Source organism: Bos indicus x Bos taurus, chromosome 9 (genome assembly GCF_003369695.1).
Source record: "Bos indicus x Bos taurus breed Angus x Brahman F1 hybrid chromosome 9, Bos_hybrid_MaternalHap_v2.0, whole genome shotgun sequence".
Classification (NCBI taxonomy): Eukaryota; Metazoa; Chordata; class Mammalia; order Artiodactyla; family Bovidae; genus Bos; species Bos indicus x Bos taurus.
In genome coordinates, this window is record NC_040084.1 from 85823986 (window position 1) to 85848822 (window position 24837).

Below are 24837 nucleotides of genomic sequence, written 5' to 3' on the forward strand. Positions count from 1 at the left end.
CAAAAGAAAATCTTACTACCCAGTACTTTTTCACTGAATATTGAATTGTATTTTTCTTTCTTTATTTGGACTTTTTTTTTTTTCTTAAGACACATAGTTCATGCCACCTTGGGGGCTGGTGGAATATACAGCCTTTAGGAGGTCATTAAAATACCCAGGTGCAAAAGTGACTGACAAACTTGGGGTATCCTGTCCTGCCAAGGGTTAATTACTTCTCAAAGCACATGAGGAGTTGGAGTTGTTTTCTGATTGAATGAGTTAGTTAATGAATAAATGAAATTCATCAGCTTGCATTAAAGAAGCAGGGAATCATCTCGAGCGAATATGTAGAGCAGAGAATTCCATATTGCAATTTCTCTGCCAAAATGATAGCTCATTTTTACAGTCCATGAACAGAATTCAGTGAGCTCACAGCTTTTATATAGTCTATTTGAATACACTGTATCCTTTGCTCCATTAACCCAGTCTTATCTTGCTCTTTATTCTTCTGTCTGACATCAAAAATATTCCTGAGATTATTCATCATGAAGGGGGAAGCATCCTTTCCAGTGATTGAATTCAAATGTATTTTCTTTCGTGTGCTCTGCTTCAGGGATATCAGTAGCTAATAGCATTTCCATTGCTAAAAGACACACCAAACCCATGGTTAATGGTGGAAAAAAAATTGTGCATTACTGAATGTACCAGACTCAAGAGACACAGAAGTGTCTCAGTGCAGTTAAATTCACTTCTGATTAATAGGTTGTCCCTCTAAATTAACTGATGACACACCGTCAGATAGGTGTCTGAGCCCTAGATAAACACACTGCCTTCGGGGATAGATTTGGAGGGAACTGTGTTCCGTAGTTAATATCAATTTATAACCGGGTCTCTTTAGGATTGGAGTTTCCCAGGAGACACCATGGGTGAGGGGTTGCCCCGTGACCAGGTTGTGTCAGAGCCTGGCCCAGTGCCTGGTGAGGCTGACCAGCTATATTGATATCAATTAATAGTTAATTATCTAGTCTCCTGGACCACATCTGCTCTATAAAATAGTTCATTTGCTCTTCCTCAGCCACTGAGAACAGCTGGTTGATAAACCCCATCCGTTATGTTTCCTCTAGCATTCAAACATAGAAGGAGCAAAGCTGAATTCTGAGTATATAAGGCAGGGTCTGTCTCAAGGGCTGGGGCTCCTTGTCTTTCCTGGGATCATGTCCTGAGATCTGCCCCAGGGATTTTTTAAAGGTAAGGGGATATTTGCCTGTCATGATGCCCACCCAGTAGTGTAAGGAAGCCTCACTGCTTCTTCATAAATCTCATTTTGAATCTGTGCTGTGCCACCGTTGAGAACATCCTTTATATATAATGTGGAACTTCTTTTTAGCGGTTCTAAAATAAAGGCCCTGGAGGACTCAAGGGTGCCAGTGAGCACTGAGAGCCTGGATCCAGGATTACCCTAGGATGAGAAGAATCTGCACTCAGCAATTCTAAATTCATTGTGCCTTAGAAGTACGCTAAGTAACTGATAACTTAGGAACACATCAGTTTCTCTTAGAGTTGACAGATCCAGAGATCTGCTGAGATCTGAGATGTCTCACTCATCTTCCATCTCAGCTCCCACAGAAGCAAGACACACACCTGCCTTATTGCTTGGCAGTCAGGCGGGTCCAGCTTCTCTCACTGCATCTGTGCATGGGGAATGCCAGCCTTCCCACAGGGTTCCTCCATTCAGGAAAGACTCTCATTGTGCCAGAGCAATTCCTTCCACTGATCCCAAACCCATTCTCCTTGATCTGCCAAATGAAAGCTGTCTTTTAAGAAAATCATTTTCACAAGAATTGTAATCAGGAATTATGTCAAATAGGCAGGGAAGTAGAGAGAAAAAACAAATCCACATATCGACTTCGTAAATCCAACTAAAGTTAACATTTTGTTGTGCTTCAATCCTTACTTTTTAAAGACATAAATTTGCAAGCCCATTGGAAGGCCTGCTATCCAAGAATCCCATTCTTTTCCCAAGAGAACTACGCTCCAGAAAAATGGCACGTGTCCTCAGGGCATAAGTACCTTTTGATGTTTGGATGTCTCATCAATGTCTTAGCATGCTTTTCCTTCCTGTGTGTGTGTGTGTGTGTGTGTGTGTGTGTGTGAGTGATGAGATGGAGGAAAGCTTTAGTCCAAATTCAAGTCATGTCCAGATGAGGTTTTAGCCCCAAGCCCAGTGCTTCATTCAACTTGACTGTGAGAATGTTCATGGATCTAGCTCACTTTTTTCTTCCTTTGTGCCTTAGCATTAATGTTAGTGAGCGTGGGAGAGGAAAAGACCTTGATTTGCAGTCTATCTAAGAGATGCCCCTCCCCTTCACTCTCCCTAAGGAAGGACAACCTGCCTGGGAAACACTGGCTTTTAGTTTTAGGGAATTTTGCTAAATTTGATAGTGGGATTCCTGCAAGTAGCCACTGATTGTATCCTTCAGGAAGAAAGTGGCTCTATCTCCTTGAGAAAGAAGAAGGTGGCTCTGTCTCCTTGACATGTTTTCAGGCACTGCAAAGGACCCCTTCACTCCCCATAATAACTTCAGGTTATTATGCCACTGTGTGGTAGGCTGGCATTCCCAAAGTTTCAGGCACAGTCCTCATTTTCCTGCAATGATGGGGACAACTTTTCTGTTTTATTCCCATCGGTCAGCACTTTGGAGTCTGTTTTGGCCGCTGCAATGCACTGACCTATCTCACCAGGGACAAACTGCATTGATTCCTCTTCCTGGGTTGTAACTGATAGCTCAAAGCCCTTATTTTACAAGTATCATTTTCCTAAATAACATGCTAGGCTAGAACAGAGGCTATTCCAAATCCGCAGACTCTTCCATACAATGAGGACACCACGCTAGAATGTTCCACTTTCAATGTGGAGGAGGGGAAAGGGTTTGCTCTTGTGCTACCAATTAGTTAATTTTACGTTAATCACTTTTAAAATAGCATTTCTTATTTTGGTGCTCTAATTCAAGGGCTTATCTGCCAAGATTTCTGTTATAAAATGCTTTCCTTGTGAGAAATACAAACAGGAAGTGGTCAGTGGACAGTAGGAACAGCTGGTGTGTATGTGGCAGCCCTCAGTCTTCCCACAACTTTTTTTTAATGATGAGAAGAGACATCAGATTTCTGGTTTTGTGTGTGTGTGTGTGAGAGAGAGAGAGAGATGGAGGAGGGGAAGTGAAGAGAAAAATAGAGCCATTCATCAACTACTTATTTTATGTAGAAAATGTTTTGTTTCCTGTTTTATCAACCAAGCATTTAGTCTGTCTTATGATTGAAAGACGATCTCCCTGTAACCTTGAACCTGCATAAGGTCAGCTGTGCCACTTATAGAATGTACAGAGCTGCACAGCTTGGGTGATGAAGGCCCATGCGACTTCCCATGTGATTTTCTATAGGCTGACTTTCAGCAGAAAGCATCTGATGCTTCTCTCTAGAAGGATACCTTAGGATGAGGACGTTCAACCTTCCGTCACCCACCTTAAGGGTATTCTGTACTCAGTTTCCAAGTTGGAGGGTGTTTTCAGCTTTTCCTGTCATACCTTTTGTGTGCGGGAATAGAAATGCTAACCCAAGACAAAGGGAAAAGGAAAAAGGAGGAAAAACCCTCCAACCTATTCGTAGCAAAAGGATTTGCCCATGGCCCCTCATGGGTTAACCTTCCTGGTGGCTCAAACGGTACAAGCGTCTGCCTGCAATGTGGGAGACCTGGGTTCGATCGCTGGGTCGGGAAGATCCTCTGAAGAAGGAAATGGCAACCCACTCCAGTACTCTTGCTTGGAAAATTCCATGGATGAAGGAATCTGGTAGGCTATAGTCCATGGGGTCACAAAGAGTTGGACACAACTGAGCGACTTCACTCACTCACTCCTCATGGTGTTAGGGGTTAATGTCCCCTTTATGGCAGCCTTGCTCCCTTTGTGAGAAGCTTCTCATTGTGGTGGCTTCTCTTATTGCGGAGCACGGGTTCTAGGCGTGCGGGCTTTAGTAGTTGTGGGGCAGGGGCTTAGTTGCTACACAACATGTGGGATCCTCCCAGGCCAGGGATCCAACCCATGTCTCCCGAAGTGGCAGGTGGATTCTTACTCCACTGTACTACCAGGGGGGTCTGACGCTCACTTTTATATCAGCTCCCAAACTTGGAAAGGTGGGAACTTATTTGAAGCACAAATCTTCTAGATTTCTACAAAGCATATACAGCCTAATTCCTCCTTGTGAAAAGGCCATTTATTCACTCTCTGCTCCTCCTTGGTGGTATCAGCCCTCAGAAAGGACTGTGGTTGCTTTCCCCCCACTTTTGATATGATGCTCTGAATTTCTCCTCTCCCTGGTTGACCTGAGGCCAGTTATCCTCCGAGTGACTTAGAAGACATTTCACCTCTGTGCTCTCTCTCCAGCCTTAGCTTCCTGTGATACTTGATTTGAAAAGAAAAACGTCCTGATCTCACTCATTTAATTGGTTTTCTTCCAAAATCTCAGTCTTCAAAAATGTATGATGAGAACTGAGGATAAAATTAGGATGCAATGGATTTGAAAACTGCTTTTTTTTTTTTCATTCCCCTTACAATCCCATGCCGTGTGTTCATCTTCTCTAGGTAACAGCGACCAGTCCGGATCCCAGGAGAAGCTGCTTGTTGACAGCCAGGGCTTGAGCGGATGCTCTCCACGAGACTCAGGATGCTATGAAAGCAGTGAGAATTTGGAAAACGGTACTGTCAGCACAGATAATCACAACTGCATGGTCACACGCAAGCCTTCTGGGCTATTTCTTGGTGTCTGTGCTTTGGCTAATAACTATCTTTCTTCCTCAGCCTGAGCCATTGCTTTTGAGAAAACTAGAAATAGGGAGAGGAGCTTTTCCAGGGCGACTGGTGCTTGATTCAGATCCTTAGGTGGGAGGAAAATCTCTCAAGAACCTAGGCAATGGATGATGCTGAGAGATGAGTAGAGAAATCTTTTCATTAGTTACTCTTCCATCCTGCAGTAGCGCCTAACTGGAAAGAGCTTAAACTTGTGTGTTAAAGAAAGGGACCCGAAACTTCCCATTGTCTTGCAACTCTCGGAGGTTAGCCCTCCCTCTCCCTCTGGACCATGAAAAAACTCAAGGGGGTTTACAGTGGGGAGACCTGGAGTGCATAGCCAAAGACTTGGGTCAAATTACATCTCCAACCATCCCTTGCCCTCACCTCTGAAATCGGTAATACGAGTTTCTCTTTTATAGCTCCATGGGCGGAGGAGCCTGGTGGGCTGCAGTCCATGGGGTCGCAAAGAGTCGGACACGACCGAGCAACTTGACTTTCACTTTTCACTTTCACACATTGGAGCAGGAAATGGCAACCCACTCCAGTGTTCTTGCCTGGAGAATCCCAGGGACGCAGGAGCCTGGTTGGCTGTCGTCTATGGGGTCGCACAGAGTCGGACACGACTCAAGCGACTTAGCAGTAGCAGCAAGACTTAAATAAAGTAGTAATATATCAAAAATACCTAGCATTTTGTAAACACTGATTATGAATGAAGCAGTGGGCTAGGTGCATATGTATGCAATTTGCTAATTATCACTCAAATCCTGCAGTGCATATTTTATAAGATGCTAAAGAGCAATTGAACAATAACTGAAGCTCTCGTTCTCTTCCTCTTGGCACCACTCTGGCTCCTAATGGTCTTGCAGTCAATGGTAGACAATTTTTTTTGTTTTGCCACACCACATAGCATGTAGGATCTTAGTTCCCCGACAAATAATGGAACCTGAGCCCTGTGCATTGGAAGACAGAGTCTTAACCACTGAACTGCCAGGAAGTCACTGAACTGCCAGGGAAGTCTGAATGGTAAACAAAAGACCTGACTTTACAATACCATAAGCATTTTCTTTTTTTTTTTTTTTTTACCATAAGCATTTTCAAGTCCAAACTCTTAACTACTTAATGTCATCATACATCAGCCAGGGGTATTTGGGCTTAGTTGAACTTCAAGCCAGAAGGGATTGGTTTGTATATGTTATATATATAGTTTGTATATGTTATCATAAGTACCTTCACAAATCATGGATTGGATGAAGGAAGGTGGAGCTTCCTTCAGTATGTTGGAAAAAGGCAACATATTCCATAAAAGATCTCTTTGCCTATTTGTTTGCTTATTTGTTCTGAGGAGCAGGAATATCCTAGGCCTTAGGACTGTCGTTCATGAGTCTCTCATTTCAATATGAGAATTTCGAGAAGCTCTGCTGAGAACATTGTTACAAAACAAGGGCATGAAAGTTTGGTTTCTTCAGATCATTATCATCCATCACCTCAGTTTTTCTTCTTAAATAGTAAACCCAAGCAGGCCTGGCCCTGAACATTCAGATCGGGGACTGCAGTAGCACAGTGACTCCTTCTGTAAACAGATACATCATGGCAGCAGTATATCATCATTTCAGTAGGAAAATATTTAAATTCATATTAAAATAATGTGAAAAGTCTGACTTTACTCAAATATTGCTTAATTGTTATGAAAGCTAGATCTCTGAATGAAGGGTACGTGATTAAATCATAAATATTACATTTTCATTAGAAAAAAAAAATCTCAAAACTTCAGACCAGCTAGACAGAAAGAATATAATTACCCACATCTGATATGGTACTTCCTTCCCACTCAGAGAGCATGCATGACTAGGGGCTCAGAGTTATGGTGCCCAAAACTTTACACATTGGGCCAGCCCTCCTCATGGTCTAGTTTTTGAAAGCTATTGGAGAATATGTATTTTTAGTTTGCGGAGCAGGTCCCACACCCACTACAAATGATGGACTCAGTTTGAATCAGTGGTTTACTTATATCTTCCATAGTTTAATGCATTTCATAGTTTAATGAAAAGACATTCGGTAAACAGGTTTTGGACCAATAGGATCAACCATCAATTTCACTTTGAAAAGCAGAGAAGTATAGAGTGTAGATAGGAAATTGCTAGAAGTCCACAATTCAAACCAACTAAAAGCACTTTAAAAGTAAGATGTTTTCGAACTAGATTTTGACATTTTCTGCCCAAACTTTTCTGCTTTATCCACAAAATAGTTAAGGATATGGTACCTCTCCCAACCTTTGCTTTTTCACACATGAAACCAAGCTGCACAATTTTGCTCTGGTTTTACTAGGAGAGTATTTTCACTGAGTGGAGAAGAAAAAACACCAGGTTTACAGCAGCAGTGCCTCTTGTGCAGTTTGTAACTTCTGATTTGGGAGCTCATGCTGCTTGAATCTCTGGTTTTTATCTATGATCTTTGGGATCCTGCAAGCCCCAGAGGCCCGGAGGGGGCGCTTGGTGGAGTGAGTGATGGTGGCCACGGTAGAGGGGCTGGGCCTCAGCCTTGAGCGACCTCCACACTTCAACTTTGCTCGGTTTTATAAATGAAGCTTCATTACAAAGGATCCTCCTACTTTGAAAATCACTGATTTCAAAAGTACAATGTTCTGAAAAAAAGACAATTTTCTTACCATTATGAACGCTGTGGTAATCTTTTCCTTTCTGACCTCTTCACCGTTCTCCTTTCCAGTTAGCCTCTGCTGACTGCTGTGTGAGGCGAATAAATTCCGTCTAAAATACCTGCAGCCGTAAAACCGAAATTGTGTGTCTCCTATGTCCTTTCCTTTTCGCAATAAAAACCAACATTTGACTGTTGGGAACTATTAGGTCCATAAGGAAAACAATTTACCAGGTAGACCATCCATCAGGGCCACACGAGCAGCGGTATCTTAAATGCCTCAGCTGCATGACCGAAGAACAGAGCGAAATCAAGGGAGAGGACCATTTGAGGGCCATGAGTCTTGTTCGTTGTTTCCCTGTCCTAACAGCCCAGAGGTAGTCCGTAGGAAATTCCAGACGGCTTACTTGTCTCAAACAGAAAGGGAGTCCTAAGTGGACGGGGATCAGGTGCCCTCAGTGTTACCGTGGGCAGCTCTGTTCATCAAGGAGAAGAAGCAGTTAGTATCAGTCAACAATCGTTAAGTAGACTGTGACTGGTTGATAAGTTTAGTTATCAGCCTGACAGTTAGTTTACTTTAATGAGGTCTGTTGCTTCAGTGGTTATTAGAACCGTATTGGTATCTTAAAGACTCTCTGGCAGTAGACTCACCTAAGCTTGTTTACTCATTGTTAGCAGGATTGGCTGATGGTTTGCAGGATACATTTATTTTACACGCTTGAACAAAACAAAAAGCAGTGAGGGCTTGAAAGACGTTTTGAGGGTTCAGTGGTCACCGGTGAACCTTGGGGGGATACCATTTAAAGCAATGGTCCTACCTTTTTTGGCACCAAGGACCGGTTTCCTGGAAGACAGTTTTTCCATGGACAAGGATGGAGGGAGGGATGTTTTGGGGGTGATTCAAGTGCATTATATTTATTGCACCCTTTATTTCTGCTACTGTTATATCAGCTCCACCTAAGATTATGGGGCCTTTGATCCCAGAGGTTGGAGATTCCCCTATGTAATGAACCTGTCTCCTTTGCAACCATGGTCGTAGGAAACTGTACTCTAATCAGAAATCCCATCAGTGTGGTTCCTTAGTGGGATATGGATATGCCTTCTTCCACACTGACTACAGCTGCGAACAGACATTAGGCCTAGATTTATATTATTGCCTGACACAGCATATTTTCTTTCCACATAACTCAATTAATTTTCATTTCCCTGAGTCCTTTAATAAGACTAAAAATTCTTTCTAAAAAATAAAAATGGAACCACAGTAGCTCTACATCACCAGTGGTGATTTTATGTCCTTAGTGTAATTCCACAACGGGATATGGGAGTTGGAGATTTCAATAACGTTAGCGCACCTTTTACATCAATTTGATTGATTTGCTTTTTAAGATGCGATTGTAAAAAATCTCTCCTTGCCTTGTAGGCAAGACTCGGAAAACCGGCCTCTCTGCCAAGTCATCAACCGAGTCCAGCTTGAAGTCTTTCAACAGGAACCAGCTGGGCAACTACCCAACCTTGCCTTTGACGAAGTCAGTGGACGCTTTGAAGCAGGGAGGGGAGGGGAGGCTGGGCGGTGGTCTCACCCCTCTCGCCTCCAAGAGCTGTGATCCCCCGTGTGTGACTGATCTGAATAAAAACCGAAGGAGTCTCCCCGTTTCCATCTGCCGGAGCTGTGAGACCCTGGAGGGCCCACAGACCGTGGAGACTTGGCCCCGGTCCCACTCCCTGGATGACCTTCAAGGAGAGCCTGAGAAAGATGTGCCTGGCGAGGTGACAGAACCCTCTCCTGAGATTGTACCTGAAGTGCCACAAAAGACAGCCCCCTCCGTCACAAAGGTTCCAAGCCCCAAACGAGATTCTGCTGTTGACAATGCACTGCTACTGACCCAAAGCAAGAGATTTTCTGAACCTCAGAAAACAACTGCTAAGAAACTGGATGGCCCAATGGGGCCCTTTTCACGGGGTGCATCCCCCCCTCCATGTTTGCCCAAAACCTTTGACACCCAGCCTCCTGCCATTAAACCCAGTTTAACACGGACGCCTCTGGAGGGTCATAGGAAAGGACTCGATTTCGAAGGAACACATCACCCCCCGGGCACCAAAGAAGGCATGGACGCTGAGCAGAGGGGCCCCGAGGTCAGAACGCAGGCCAAACCTCCTGTCCAGCCTCCGCCCGTTCCCGCCAAGAAGAGCAGGGAGCGCCTCGCCAACGGGCTGCATCCTGTCCCTCCTGGTCCCCCCGGCGTCCCCAGCCCCGACGCACCCGGCCTGCCGCTTAAAAAGGGCAGCCCTGGCGGCCCCAGTGACTGTCCCCTGGTGGTGGCGGTGGCCAGGCCTCCCCCGGGGCCGGAGCCAGGCAGCCCACCAAGCACCAGGCCACCACCCTGGCTGTCGGAGCTGCCCGAGAGCGCCAGCCTCCAGGAGCACGGCGTGCGGCTCGGGCCCGCGCTGGCCAGGAAGGTCTCCTGCGCCCGCGGGCTGGACCTAGAAATGCTCACTGAGAACAAGCTGCGGGCGGAAGGCATTGACCTCACCGAGGAGCCCTATTCTGATAAGGTATCCGAGGCCCTGGCCCCCCACCCCTGTAAATTGGGGGTGCCAGGCAGGAACAATGTCATTGTCCCCCGATGGCAGCTGGTGGCAGACAGTGGCAGGGCAGGGGGCCCTTGTCACCCCGCGCTGGGTGTTCAGTTGAACAAGGAGCACAGTGCCCAGATTAAATGCAAACACAGCTTTGGGGGATTTCTTTTTCTTTCCCTTCTCTTCTTTCACTTGTTTGTATTTAATTTTGGCCACCTGTTCTTTGCAAGGAGAACTATCAGTCATTACTAGAACCAGGTCCTGAAACAAAGCTCCAGTTTCCATGTGTTACTCAACATATTTGTATTTAAACTTTAACAAATCCCCATTTCGTTTCATTGGATGTAAAATTGAATTAATAATAACCTTCGTAAGTACCTCTTAGAAGTATTAATAGGAGAAAATGTTAATAATATCAATGTAAATCTATTTTGAAAACTGTGGAGCCTTGCTGCTGCTAAGTCGCTTCAGTTGTGTCTGACTCTGCGACCCCAGAGACGGCAGCCCACCAGGCTCCCCCGTCCCTGGGATTCTCCAGGCAAGAACACTGGAGTGGGTTGCCATTTCCTTCTCCAATGCATGAAAGTGAAAAGTGAAAGTGAAGTCGCTCAGTTGTGTCTGACTCTTCATGACCCCATGGCCTGCAGCCTCCCAGGCTCCTCCATCCATGGGATTTTCCAGGCAAGAGTACTGGAGTGGGGTGCCATTGCCTTCTCCAGTGGAGCCCTATTCAGATGTAAATGGGACTTCCCAGGTGACACTGGTGGTAAAGAACACGCCTGCCAGTGCAGGAGATAAAAGAGATGAAGGTTTGACCCCTGGGTCAGGAAGATCTTCTGGAGAAGGAAATGGCAACCCACTCCAGTATTCTTACCTAGGATTCTCTAGGTAACAGAGGAGCCTGGTGGGCCCCAGTCCAATGGGGTCACAGAGTTGGACATGACTGAAGCGCTACTTAGCATCATTCAGATGTAATATTATACTGTATGATATCTGTATGGTTAACTGGGGATAAAAGATTATATAAAATACCCCATTGTACTAAAAACATTGAGAACTATAATGAAAACTATTTCTCATTTGTGAAAAACACAAACAAACATGTAGAACTGTGCGTGTGTGCTCAGTCACTCAGTCCTTTTCAACTCTGAGATGCTGTGGACTATAGCCTGCCAAGCTCCTCTATCCATGGAATTTTCCCAGCAAGAACACTGGAGTGGGTTGCCATTTCCTCCTCCAGAGAATCTTCCCCATCCAGGGGTTGAACCTGAGTCTCATTGCATTGCAGGAGGATCCTTACCTCTGAGCCACTGGGGAAGCCCAGAGTACATCTACCAATATCAAAATGACTTTGAAGACAAATACATGAAAACAGATGTAGCTGTATGTTAGTCCTAGAAATGCATGAATTGTTCTAATGTATTCCTGAGAGTCTTTGTTATAAGTGCCTTATGACCTTGAATGCGTTATGATAAAATACTCCTCTGCCTTCTTCATATCTAGTGAATGAACCCCTTTGAGTGGAAAGTAGTGGGAATTCTACTGTACAGTAAATGCTGGCCTAGTATAACTCTTTGTAGCTGAGAGACCAACAGTAGATGATCTATAGAGCACAAGTTTGCCCTTCAGGGAGTAACCTTTTGCAAAATGATCACATAGAGTGAGGTGAGGACCTTAGACCCCACAATGGAGGGTGATTGTGTTCTACTTTAACCATCTTTCAAGACGTTATTTCCAGAGCTCATCACTACCTAAAAGATACAGATGTAAAATATTATCTCTAAAATGTTTGTCCTGACACTAAAGAAAATATATGCACTTCAAATTAAAACTGTTGGTCCTACTTCTAGTAGCTAAATGTCTTGTCCTACCTTATGTTTGCTGTTCTTGGAGAAAGAAAAAGATCCTCGCAACCCTTGCTGAGAGATTTCTGTTCTCGCTCACAGCACGGCCGCTGTGGAATTCCTGAGGCCCTGGTGCAGAGATATGCAGAAGACTTAGACCAGCCGGAAAGGGATGTCGCCACCAACATGGACCAGATCCGTGTCAAGCTGCTTCGGAAGCAGCACCGCATGGCGGTGAGCAGCCCACGGTTTAGGGCTCCCCTCACCCAGCTTTCTGAAGTCCATTCATTTGTAGGGCTTAATGATGGGCATGCTGGTAGCCACTGAGTAGACCAGGATTCCTTATAAGATATCAAAGGGAGATACCTGGGGGAAAGTAATACGTATTCAGCCTGCAGAGTTTTAAAAATACAGTTTCTGAAAGAAAAAGGTGAAAATTATCTCCCAGAACTGTGGGAAAAAAAAAATCCATTTGGTTATTTCTCTGCAGGTGTATAATAGTACATGTAGAGTTGGAAACCTTAATGTTTTCAGTTATCAGATTTGTGAACCTATTTCTTTGTTACTGAAAAGTTTTTTATATTATTCATGTTTCAAAATGTTCTAGTAGGTGTGTCTTAGTTCGGCCAATTCCATACTTTTAAGACATTTAGATTTTTTCCCCAAACTTTTATTTTAAATAATTGAATGAAGAATGTCCTGGTTAATAAATTCTATAGACTTTGTTGACTAATTTCTGAGGATATAGTCCTTTAAGAGGATTTGCTTCATTAAGACTTCAGAAAATCTCAAGAACTTGCACATTTGGTGGTAAATTGCCTTTCTGAGAGTTATCTCACTTGGCCTTCACAGAAGTCAAGTATAAATGTCCATTTACCTGCCCTAGCCAACATTTATTAGTGTATTTTTAATTCTTTATAATTGATTAATTTTAATGCTTTGTTTAATTAATGCTTAATTTTCTGGATGTTAATGTAGATTCAAAATACAGAAGAAAATCTACATGAGTATCATTGCTTTTCTGGGTATCTTATTTTTTCACACTATCACATAGGTTTACTTCTTCAGTCACCATAGGGATCATTGATTGAAGAGGTGTGACCACCATGAGACAAAATAGCCAGAAACGTAAATGGTGATGGTTTGGAGACTTCCACACATAATTGGGGTTAGATCTAATTCCAAGGACCTCAGACACTTTCTTGAGGATATGTCTCACCTTGAAAGAACAAAGCCAAGAAAGAATTCTTAATGCTTTGACATCTCATGGTATTATCCCTTTCTGATAGTGTAGTATTAAATATAATATTTCAGTAGCTCTCCTCTTAGGCAGAGAAGAAAGAGCTCTCCAGTGGCACCAGTCAAATCTTGATGAAATCGCTTTCTTTGTTTACCTAGATCCCAAGCGGTGGACTCACAGAAATCTGCAGGAAGCCCCTCTCTCCCGGCTACGTGTCGTCCGTGTCAGATTGGCTGGTTTCCATCGGTCTGCCCATGTATGCCAGCGCCCTCTCTGAGGCGGGCTTTAGCACCCTGGGCCAAGTGCCTTCTCTGTCCCACACTTGCCTTCAGGAGGCTGGCATCACAGAGGAGAGACACATAAGCAAGCTCGTGTCTGCAGCCAGACTCTTCAAACTGCCACCAGGCCCGGAGGCCATGTAGCCAGGCCCGAAATGGGCCTCCCTGGACAAGAGCCACCCGTTCACTGTGCTCATGATGCTGATGCAATTCCTCCTTGGCTGGACACGCAGACCAGACCCAGGAGAAAGGCCCAGTGTGCTGCCAGCAGAACTCGGAATCTTGGCACGGGACTGATGACCTTCTCTTCTCCAGAAAAGCCCCCTCCAGGAAATTGGTGTGGTTCTCTGTGACCCGCAAAGGAAAGACAAGCACTTAGTTTTGTTTTCAGGATACAGTAGAACCAAGATGCCCACTTGCCACAAATGCTTTGCCCACAGTCTTGTCTTGGTGCGCTGGGCGAGGGCAGGGGGCAGGGAGAGAGGCTGCCTGTCCCGTGTCTCAGCATGCTCCTCACCCTTCCGTCACCCTGCAGGGTTCCTGAGGCCCAGACGGGCTTTAGCCAGGCCAAAGTAACAGCCTCGGGAGTGATTGTACACTATTGACCAGGCTCATGTGTTCAAAAGTAAGAAAATCTGGCTGCACTGGAAAAAGAAAGCCCTATTCTCCTTTAGGTAAACAAGAGACGTTTTAATAATTGCTTTCTAGCAAATCAGCATTTATTTGCCTTAATGTAAGCTTTTAAGCAGTTATCTAACCTAGTGTTCACTACCTTGTAACCGTAGTTCCAGATCCTCAGCTTAGACTGCCATCTAACGTATGTGGGATGTTTCCAACAGAAATGGGCTTTTCTAATTGTCTCACTCTATCGTGGCTTATTTTATAGGGGTGTTTATCAGGCCAGGATTCATGTTGACTTTCAGACTTCAAACTAACTACCAATCTGGTAAAAAGCTCGCTGAAATTCACAAAGATATCATGTGTGAGAGACTGTTTGTGTGTTGAGGTTATAATCTTTAATTTTAATCAGTTTAGTGTTGTTACCATGTTGGTCATTGTGCTGCAGTATTGACTTGGAATCTTGACCATGTCCATTCCAAAATTCGGTCATCGGATAACGGATCACCTTTGCAAAAAGTCATTGTCAGTTGAATATTTAAGGAAGATGTTCTTTAAAGGGAAATAGTTTATAAGATATTTTAAAAGATTTTTTTCCCTGGTTTTATAGTTAAAATACTGTTTTCCATCTTATTTAGGTAATTCACTTAAATACAATAAAGGTTCATTATGGAGCCAAACAAACTATATTGGCCATGTATTAAATAGTTCGGAGAAGGCAATGGCACCCCACTCCAGTACTCTTGCCTAGAAAATCCCATGGATGGAGGAGCCTGGTAGGCTGCAGTCCATGGGGTCGCTAAGAGTCGGACACGACTGAGCGACTTCACTTTCACTTTTCACTTTCATGCAATGGAGAAGGAAATGGCAACCCACTCCAGTGTTCTTGCCTGGAGAATCCCAGGGACGGGGGAGCCTGGTAGGCTATCGTCTATGGGGTCGCACAGAGTCGGACAGGACTGAAGTGACTTAGCATAGCATAGCATTAAATAGTTGCATATTTTCAGTTCTTTTCCAACTGATTTCAACATTCTCTTTTAAGCTATTGTCTGATTTTCTGGCAGACAGAAATTATTGTTTCCAGTTGCTTATAAAATGATTTTCCTTTACATTCTTACCATGAGCCCTATTTTAAGCATCGGGTATGATCATTTATGGTAGAAGTGCTTAGAGTCGTGATTTAAAAGTTCTGTAATATTTTATCTACTCATTAAAACAAATGATATCCCTCAGGGGAGGGGGGTGGGAAAGGTGTTTTCATGAATTACAAAGCCATTTTACCATTTGCTTTAAAATAGATCGGGATCCATATTTCTGAGGAAAAGGACGTTCTCAGGTGATATATTTTTTTTTCATGCTTTTGGTATGCATTTTAAAGAATAATATATATTTCTTCAATAATAGTCACCTTCTATAAGATGCCATGTAAGAAGTTGTGGAACACTAGAAGAAAAAGCTAAAGCAGCCAAATTTCTATTGAACTCTTCAGCCCATTATGACATTCCTGTGGGATGTGACATTCCATGGAAAGGGTAAGGAGGCTGCAGGCTCTCCTGTAACTGTCATTGGAAGGGATTTCACGAGTGAAGGAGAGGGTGCTTTAGAATGGATGGGCTCCTCACCCCATGTTTTTGGTGCCTCAGCCTGACTTGTGAGAGAGCCTGCTCAGAGTTGAAGCTGAGCTAAAAGACCACACGTACCAGGGAAGTCCTATAGTCAGGTGATACATAGGAGCAAAGGAGAAGGGAAAATCGTACGTGAATTTCCTGGTGTTAGTTCATTTTCACCGTAAGATTTTCACTTATGTAGAAGAGGTGCCAGAAAAGTGAACTTTCTGAATATGAGTTTTTAAGAATGCCAAACCGTATTTTTTTTTTTTTTTTTCATTCTTCTTTGGAAATCATTGCCTTTGCCTAGAAGTGAAATTCAGGGACCATGAATCATTTTCAGTGGAAGGGCTTCCTAGTCTGTGGGATCTGAGGTGATTTTTACTTTATTGTGCTTTTTATTAAAATCCTTTTGTTTTTAAACTTTTAGTATTTGTTTGGTCTTCTTTTGCTTTAAACTTTTAAATTGACCTTAGAGAAGCCTGAATGCTTGTGTGTGACATTTGACTGAGATGGTTCGCGGCCGCCTGTGGATGCCGGAAGGCAGGTGGTCGGCTTCAGCAATATCCGGTTTTCATCCATTGCACTTGGTGCAGAATGTTGAGGAAGGGTGAACACTGCTGTTGTAGGAAAGCACAAGAGAAACCTGGAGAGGCAGTTCGGCTCAGGTAGCTACGCATCCGTTGTGTGTCACTTTTTTCTTTGAAGCTGTCTATAAGGAAATGCAGCCAGCCCCAGCCACTACTTACATTCCCAGATAACCAAGAAGGAGATAGATTTTTCATGGCCTTGCCTTAGTCAGAGGCCCTTTTCTCTTTTCCTGTACCCAGGAATGGGTGAAATTGGAAATAAGTAGTCTGTTGAAAATTAGTTCCTGACAGAGCACAGTTTGCTTTCATAATTGCAGCAAGTCTGTTCACCAAGTCAACGCTGCATGTGTGTACTGTATTATTTTCAGAAAAAAAAAGTCTGAGTCCACGTTATCTCGATTTTGAATTGATAGAGAAACAAGAAACTGTCAAGCAAGTTATATAACAACTAACAACATTGCACTTTCTGTATATGAAATCAATATTTAAATAACTTATTTTTCTCCATTGCTGTTCTTAAACATTGTAAGTAGCTGTAATATACCAGTACCAATATGTTCTTGCGATTGCTTCAGCCCAAGAAAGCTGTGTATTGTTTTAAAAATTGTAAAAATTATTGTGATGATTCATTTAGCAAAAAGAGGTGGACAGAAGGGTTTTCCTATGTATCAAAACTTGTCTATAATTATGTCATCTATGTACCTAGAAAAAAAAGTAAATAAATTTCTTCAGTTGAATCTGTCTCTTTTGTTGTTCCCTAGGTATTTCAAAGGTGAGTAGAAATGAAAGGGAATTAATGAGGTGTGGTTTAACAATAAAATGTATTGGGAAAATAGTAGTTGTACACAACTCTACTGCCACATTATTTTCTGCCACATCACCAAAACTCACTATCACATTCAAATTCTCTTTGACAACTTATTTCAGCTTTTTTTTTTTTCCAAATATTGCACAGTCAAGTCACATAAGCACAGTATCTTAGCCCAGAAGGAGATTTTGGAAGTCATCTCTAGTCTAAGCCTGTTTTTTTCAATGAAGAGTTTGAGTCCACACAGACTTGCCCAATATCACAGGTAATCAGTAGTTAAATGGAAACAATCCAAGTCTTCCACTGAGAGAGAAAAACTTCTAGATTGGGATATCCTAGAAATTAAGCAACTTGACAAAAATCATTTTCAACTTAGTGTACCGCAATAAAAACGTGTTTTTAATTAGGAGGAAGTGTGTAATTCAACATTTTGAGTAGATAATACATGTATTTGATACAAACCCAAAAGCAACCCTTTCCTTTTCTTCCAGCCACCTATTTCTCACACTACAGGTCAGTATTACAACCGCTGTTTGCGTGCCTTTTCAGAAATGCTCTGTTTACAAATAAAACGGAATAGGCATTTTTCCATGTAGGAATGACAGCATTTCCCCACAGCTTTTCACTTAGCATGTGGAATTGTTGTGTTACATATAGAATTTTGATAGAATAGTTTAAATCCCCTGGTGGATTTCAATAAAGGTAGCTTTACCATGATAAATCTTACTTACAAATCATGGTTTTACTCCCCATTCGCCCAATCCATTTTGTAAAGGGGGATATTTCATGTAGTCTTAGAGTTTGGGGTTCCTCTGAAGTGAGAAAGAAAGAAAGAAGAAAGTGTACTCAGTCGTGTCTGACTCTTTGCGACCCCATGGACCGTAGCTTACCAGGCTCCTCTGTCCATGGGATTTTCCAGGCAATAGTACTGGAGTGGATTGCCATTTCTTTCTCCAGGGGATCTTCCCGACCCAGGGATCGAACCCAGGTCTCCTGCATTGTAGACAGACGCTTTACCACCTGAGCCACCAGGGAAGCACTTCTGAAGTGAGGCATTATTTTAAAGAATTGATCATAAACCTCAAATCTTGTTTATCTCAAGCTGACTTCTAAGATTCTATAGCTCAATTATTTTTTATGATCCCTACGAAACCTTGATTGGATTCTCGGTATTGGTTATAACTTGGCTTCATATGTGGATGCTTACGTTGTATTCATTTAGAAGTTAGAAGGAACATAAATTTGATTACCGGAAGGAGACAAGGAAAGGGTGGTTCTCATCTCACCACACAACTTACTTGGGGGCGTCTTAGAATAATGACTTTCTTTATTCTGTAATAATGTAATAATAATTCACTATAATAACGACTGACTTTATTTCTGAGGATCGACTCAGAGGCAAGTGTACACGGGACTTCTAGGGGTGTGTGTGAGGGTGTGAATGAGAGGGAAGAGGCAGGAGAGGGTAGAGGCTCACTCAGGAGTAGGTCTGAACCACTGACCCGTGCATCAGGGGGCCACGGGCAGCATTATTCGGAAGCACTCTAATTCCTCATGTAGTGCTCCTCTTACACCGCATCAGAGAAGAACACTGACAAGGAAGGTGAGCCGTCCCCTCTCTGAAACTCCAACGAAATACACAAAGGTCGTAATCAAACCAGGTTTGAGCCCAATATGGAAGGACCCCCAGATACCTGTGTGGGAGCCAAAGGAGTTAAAATTAATCTGACTGCAATTTACTACCATCCTCGTTTATCTTCAACACTTCCCAAACTGAATGTCTGATCTTCCCTCCGTTTCTCATCTCAATTAATGGTAACTTCTGGTCACTTAGATCAAATCCCTTCATCATCCTTGACTTCTTTTTTTTCCTTCTGGTCCACACCAAGCTGTCAGGAAATCTTCCTGTCTCTACTTTTGACATCTCTCCGGAAGCTGACCCCTTGTCACCAGCTCCACTACTATGGTGGCCGCCACCCTAGCAATTCAGGCTCTCGCCTGCATTGTTCCAGAGCCACCTGCTTCCCCACCCCCATCCTTGCCATCCAGCACTCACAGCAGCCTGAGTGACACAGCTGTGAATGTTTGTGTCCCTCCCAAATTCAAACATTGACGCCAGTCCCCCAGTGGGATAGCATTAGGAGGTGGGGCGTTTGGGAAGTGATTAGGTTTAGATGAGGTCACAAGGGCAGAGACCCAGGTCGGGATTAGAGTCTTTATAAGATGAAGAAGGAACTATGGGGCATCTTCTCTGTCCATGTGAGGACCCAGTGAGAAGCCTGGCTTTGACCCACCAGGAAGAGGGTTCTCAACAGAAGCTTAATCCTGCCAGAACTTGATCTTGGACTTGAACTGTGAGAAAATTAATTTCTGTTGTGCAAGACATCCAGTCTATTGTATTTTATTATGGCTGCCTGAGCAGACCCTGTAAAAACACAGTCCAGGTTATGTCGCTCCTCTGCCCTTACCCCTCTGTGCCTTTCCATTTTTTTCAGAGTCAAGTTTAACTTCCGCTGAAATGTGGTGTGGCCAGTGTCCATCCCCGCCCCCCTTGCCCCATTATACCCTCTGTGTCTCTAATCTAGCCACAGAGGTCCTCGCCTCAGACCACTGTGGGGTTCTTCTCAATCTGGAACGTCCTATCCTAGAAAATCTGCAGGACTAACCGCCTCCCGTCCTCCTCCCATGGGTCTCTGTTCAGAGCGACCTTCCAGAGTCCTGGCCTGACTTCATCGTTTAAACCGACACCATCCCTTAGCTTTATCTTGGCCACCAGTTCTGAGTCTCATACCTGCTTTATTTCCCCAAACGCGTTGATCACCTTCTAACACACTATGTAGTTTACTTCTTTGTTATGTTGATTATTTATTAGCTGTGTCCTCCTTCTACAGTTTATAAAGTTCAGGAATGCTCAGCTTGCTGTCTGTTGAGTCTGAACTTCTACACTTGACACACAGTATTTGTTAAACGGATGACAGTCCCAGAGCCTGACGGGCTTCCCATGTGGCGCTAGTGGTAAAGAACCTGCCTGCCAATGCAGGAGACATAAGAGAAACGGGTTCAATCCCTGGGTTGGGAAGATCCCCTGGAGGAATACGCGGCAACCCACTCCAGTATTTTGCCTGGAGAATCCCACCAACGGAGGAGCCTGGAGGGCCACAGTCCAGGGGGTCGCAGAGTCAGACAGGGACTGAAGCGACTTAGCACGAGCCAGAAGCCCTTGAAGCCTAAATATTAAAGCTGGAGATGATTTACTTTAATCTCAGGTTAAAGGTGAAGAAGTGGTCTTCCCTGGTGGCTCAGACGGTAAAGAATCTGCCTGCAACACAGGAGACTTGAGTTCAGTTCCTGGGTCGGGAAGATCTCCTGGAGAAGGAAATAGCTACTGACTGCAGTATTCTTGCCTGGAGAAATCCCATGGACAGAGGAGCCTGGCAGGCTACAGTCCATGGGGTCGCAGAGTTGGACTTGACTGAGCGACTAAAACACACACACACACACACACACACACACACAGGTGAGGAAACAGGCGCAGAGAGGCGACAAGAGTAGCTAAGGTCATACACAGATAGCCAGTGACAAAGTAAATTAATAAAGAGACAGATACTCTTTACCCATCAAAGGATTCGCAGGAGCACGTGAGCATCCGCGGCTTAAAAAGAAATCGCAGTAAAGCGCTTTATCCTCAGCCGCTTCCAGCAAATAAACTCTTGCAGAATGAGTAGTAGCTGCAGCATCTGGCCACCAGAGGGCACCGATGTGCCAGATTGAAGGCCGAAGCTGAACGTGAGGAGGGCGAGAGGTGAGAGCAGGAGGAACGCGCTCGCTCAGCATCTACACAGGAGCGGGGAAAACGACATGCTCTCGGGGGAAGGACAGCAGGACCTCCGGGACTGTCCAAGTTATCAGCGAGACCTTAAGTCCTGTAAACCACCTATTGAAACGCCATTGAAGAATGATGATGGAGACTGAGGGAATTCACAATCCGCTTAATAAGCGGGGCTCTTGGCTCCCCTTTATTACTGCTTTAATTAGCAGAGAGGCCTGACCGCCTCTGTTCGCTGCTCCGGGTGGGTTTAAGGGTCTGGAGCCCTCTTGCGGACCATAGGAGCAAGTTGGAGGAAAGAAGTGTTTATTTGACTCTGAAATAAACTCCTAAACTTTAGATGTCGAGCAATGGGATGTAAACCAGGCTCATTTTTGTTCGAATGGCATTTCGTTGCTCACAGCTCAGAATAGCCTGACATTATAAAAAGCAGCGGGCAGGATGCGGTCCAGCTGCTCACTGAACTTTTGACATACAAGAGAGCATTTGGCCTTCATACTGCTCCCCTGCGGTAGACACTGTGATCCCCATTTTACAACTGAGAGAGCTGCAGTCACAGATGTGTAGGAAGAAGAGATGAGATTTTACCTTGGGTTATTTCTTGCATGCATTTGTGCTAAGTCGCTTCAGTCCTGTCAGATTCTTTGTGACCCCATGGACTGTAGCCCTCCAGGCTCCTCTGCCCATGGGATTCTCCAGGCAAGAATACTGGAGTGGATTGCTGTGCTCTCCTCCAGGTGATTTTCCCAACCCAGGGATCGAACCCACCTCTCCTGTGGTTCCTGCATTGTAGGCGGATTCTTTACCACTCAGCCACCTGGCTTAACCACTACTCTGGTTCTTGGCCTGAACAACATTAAAATCACCTGCTGTATTAGTCGGAGTTCAAAGAAGCAGAACCAATCAGAGATATATTTAAGAAACATAGGGGCTTCCCTGGCAGTCTGGTGGTTAAGACTCCATACTTCCACTGCAGGGAGCACAGGTTTGATTCCTGGTCTAGGAACCAAGATCCCATAAACTTCATGGCTCAGGAAACAAAAAGAAGAAGAAGAAAGGGAGAAATGTATTGCACAGATCTACTTCTGCAATTGTGGGGGGCTATCTGGGAAAACCTCATATCCATAGGGCATGGTGTCAGGAGCTTCAGGCTGGAACCCTTGGTCATAAACTGCAGCTGTTGTCCACAAGCAGGATTTCTTCATCCTCAGCTCCGCTCTTCACATCTTTCAGTGGACTGAGCCAAGCTCACCCATATTTAGTCTTTCTTACTAAAGGTTAACTGATGATGGACTTGAATCACATCTACAGAACACGTTCACAGCAATACCTAAGGTAATGTTGATTGAATAACTGAGAGCTATAGCTGTCTCAGCCCAGGCTACAATAACACAAAACTACAGACCTGCTTCTTGACAACAGAAATTTATTTCTTACAGTTCTGAGGGATGGAAGTTCAAGTTCAGAGTGTTAATGCCTTCAGAGTCAATTGAAAGCCTGCTTCCAGGTTAGACTGCTGACTTCCCCTTATATCCTCGCATGGCAGACAGAAAGAGACAATCTTCCTCTTGTTCTGTAAGGGCACAGATTCCATTCATGAGGGCACCGCCCTCGTGACTCATCTAATCCTAATCCCCTCCCAAAGCCCCACCTCCTAATACCATCACATTGGAGGGGAGGGTTTCAGTTTAGGAACCCTGGGGGAACACGTGTGCACCTTCTAATTTGCTTGTATCCAACTCTTTGTAACCCCATGGGCTGTAGCCTGCCAGACTCCTCTGTCCATGGAATTTCCCAGGCAGGAGTACTGGAGTGGGTTGCTATTTCCTTCTGCAGAGGGTCTTCCCAACCCAGGAATCGTGTCTCTTAAGTCTCTTGCATTCAAAAGTAGGTTCTTTACCACTAGCACCACCTGGGAAGGGGAACACATGCAGGCCTTAACAGTGGCCTGGCCAGGTGGGCGCATTGAACACCACTGTACTGTGAAAGCTTTTAAAAGTAGTCTCTGGTCCTACCCTGGACCAGAAGTGGAAATGTTGGCTCATATGGTCATCATCTCTTCCTAATAGATCAATTCCTTATAAATCAATTCAAAACCATATTCAAAAATGCCGCAAATTGCCTGAACTTCTGTCCAAGGACCCTGTGCTGTCTCTCATACATGCTTTTCAGTTTCCTGGAGTATGTCATTCGTCTAAAGGGCCAGTAATAGAAGTTAAGCGAATACTGCTAATAGCTTTGAGCTTCTTCCATTTCTTAAACTAATTAACCAATTTGCTCTCTTTTGAACGGGGGCCCAGTTGCCATCTGGGATAGTCTTTTTCTGTCAAACTAAACTGCTTCAATCCCCACTTCCCCAAAGTATAGGGCATCCTGTATCTCTCCCTAAGACATTCCTGGAAAGAGTTGCCCAAGAATCCCAGGATTTACTGACCTCAAAGGAGCCTGTCTCGCTTTGAAACAATAGGTTACAGTCAGAGCCAGAGAAGTCTGTGGACTTTTCTGAGAAGCTTATGGACAGCCTATGGACCAGAGAAGCCCATGGACAGGCTCCAGGTCTGCCGAGTTCTTTTGCTGTAGGGTCACCGTGTCCCTATGGTTCATTGTCCTTGCTTTCCACTCTCAGAGAGTACAAACACCATGGTGACATTTTGTTTGGAGGGAGGATAAAAGACAGTCTCAGAATTCCATCTATCTGAAACGTAAAGCCTCCAAAGGGGAGGGCTTCCCAGCCGCACAAGATTCTCTCTTTGCTTTGGTGGCTTTACTGGGGGGTACTTTGGGTTTCAGCCAAACAGTCAGCCAAAACCAGCCCCCAAATGGACCTTCCCATGGGGGCACTGTGCCCAGGTTATCATCCAGATTCAGGCTACCCTGGAAATGGGCATCTTGCCGGGGACCCTGGGTGTCCTTTCCCATCTGACCCATCTCAGTCTGTCGGAGACATTCTATCACGTTGGATTCTTGAAAGGGAAGAGGTTAGGGGATGACACCTCTTTCTTTCCCGGGTGGCAACTGGGTCCCTGTTCAGATTTACTCACATTCCTCCAAGCAACTGCTTTGCATAACAAGGGATATGAGAGACAGCTGTTTAGGTCACACATGTCCCAGGGTAATTAGTGACTCAAGGCAGAATTGAGGTGCCACTCAAGTGACCACACAGGGGCAACTGGTGTATCTACCTAGATAGACAACTACCAGCTTCTAAAAGTCTTGTTTAGGTCTTCCTTGGTGGCTCAGTGGTAAAGAATCCACCTGCCAATGTATGAGACATGAGAGACACGGGTTCAATCCCTGATACGGGAAGACTCTGCATGCCCAGTAGCACCTAAGCCCACGCGCCACAACTACTGAGCCTATGCTCTGGAGTCCGGGAACTGCAACTTCTGAGCCCACAGGCCCTAAAGCCTGTGCTCCACATCAAGAGAAGCCACCGCAATGAGAAGTCCGGGCACCGTGAGCAGAGAGTAGCCTCCTCCCGCCCCCACTAAGGAAAAGCCCGAGCAACGAAGACCCAGCACAACCACAAATAAATAAATAAAATTATAAAATAAAGTTGCCAGCCTTAAAAAAACAAAACAAAACAAAACAGCGCTGCTCAGTCAAGCTTCTAAGAACTCAGACTGTAAACTCTGAGGTGACTCAAGTTTCCCGGAGAGCAGGGGCTCTAGTCACAGTGGAGTGGGGTCACATGACGGGAGGCAGGACTTTCACAGGCTCTCCTCTTACATCCCTGTGGTCTGTGTGCAGCCATGGTGGGACAACAGACCGGAGAAGCCCTCACTTGTGACGGGGTAGGGGGGCATTCCCTTAGAAGGGCAGACCCAGGAAAGCGGGCTGCGGCCCCTCACTTCTCTGTCACATTGATAAGCGGTGGGATGGGGCTTGGGATGTCACACCGAGGCCACGATGGCTCACCAGAAGATGGGACCACAGCACCCACCTGTCTGCTGCCATAGCTCTTCTGATGGAGAAAG

General features: G+C 44.6%; 1 protein-coding gene across 6 annotated transcripts in view; it reads left to right on the forward strand.

Annotated features, from left to right (window-relative positions):
- Positions 1-16963, forward strand: part of SASH1 (SAM and SH3 domain containing 1) — a 259539-nt gene extending 242576 nt beyond the window's left edge. For all 6 annotated transcript variants that reach the window (XM_027551788.1, XM_027551789.1, XM_027551787.1 and 3 more), the window contains 4 exons: positions 4614-4727; positions 8893-10025; positions 11996-12127; positions 13292-16963. In XM_027551788.1, coding sequence (XP_027407589.1) covers positions 4614-4727; positions 8893-10025; positions 11996-12127; positions 13292-13555 — 1643 coding nt within the window. In that variant the 3' untranslated portion in view covers positions 13556-16963. The remainder of the gene's footprint in view (positions 1-4613; positions 4728-8892; positions 10026-11995; positions 12128-13291) is intronic.
- Positions 16964-24837: the final 7874 nt, after the last annotated feature.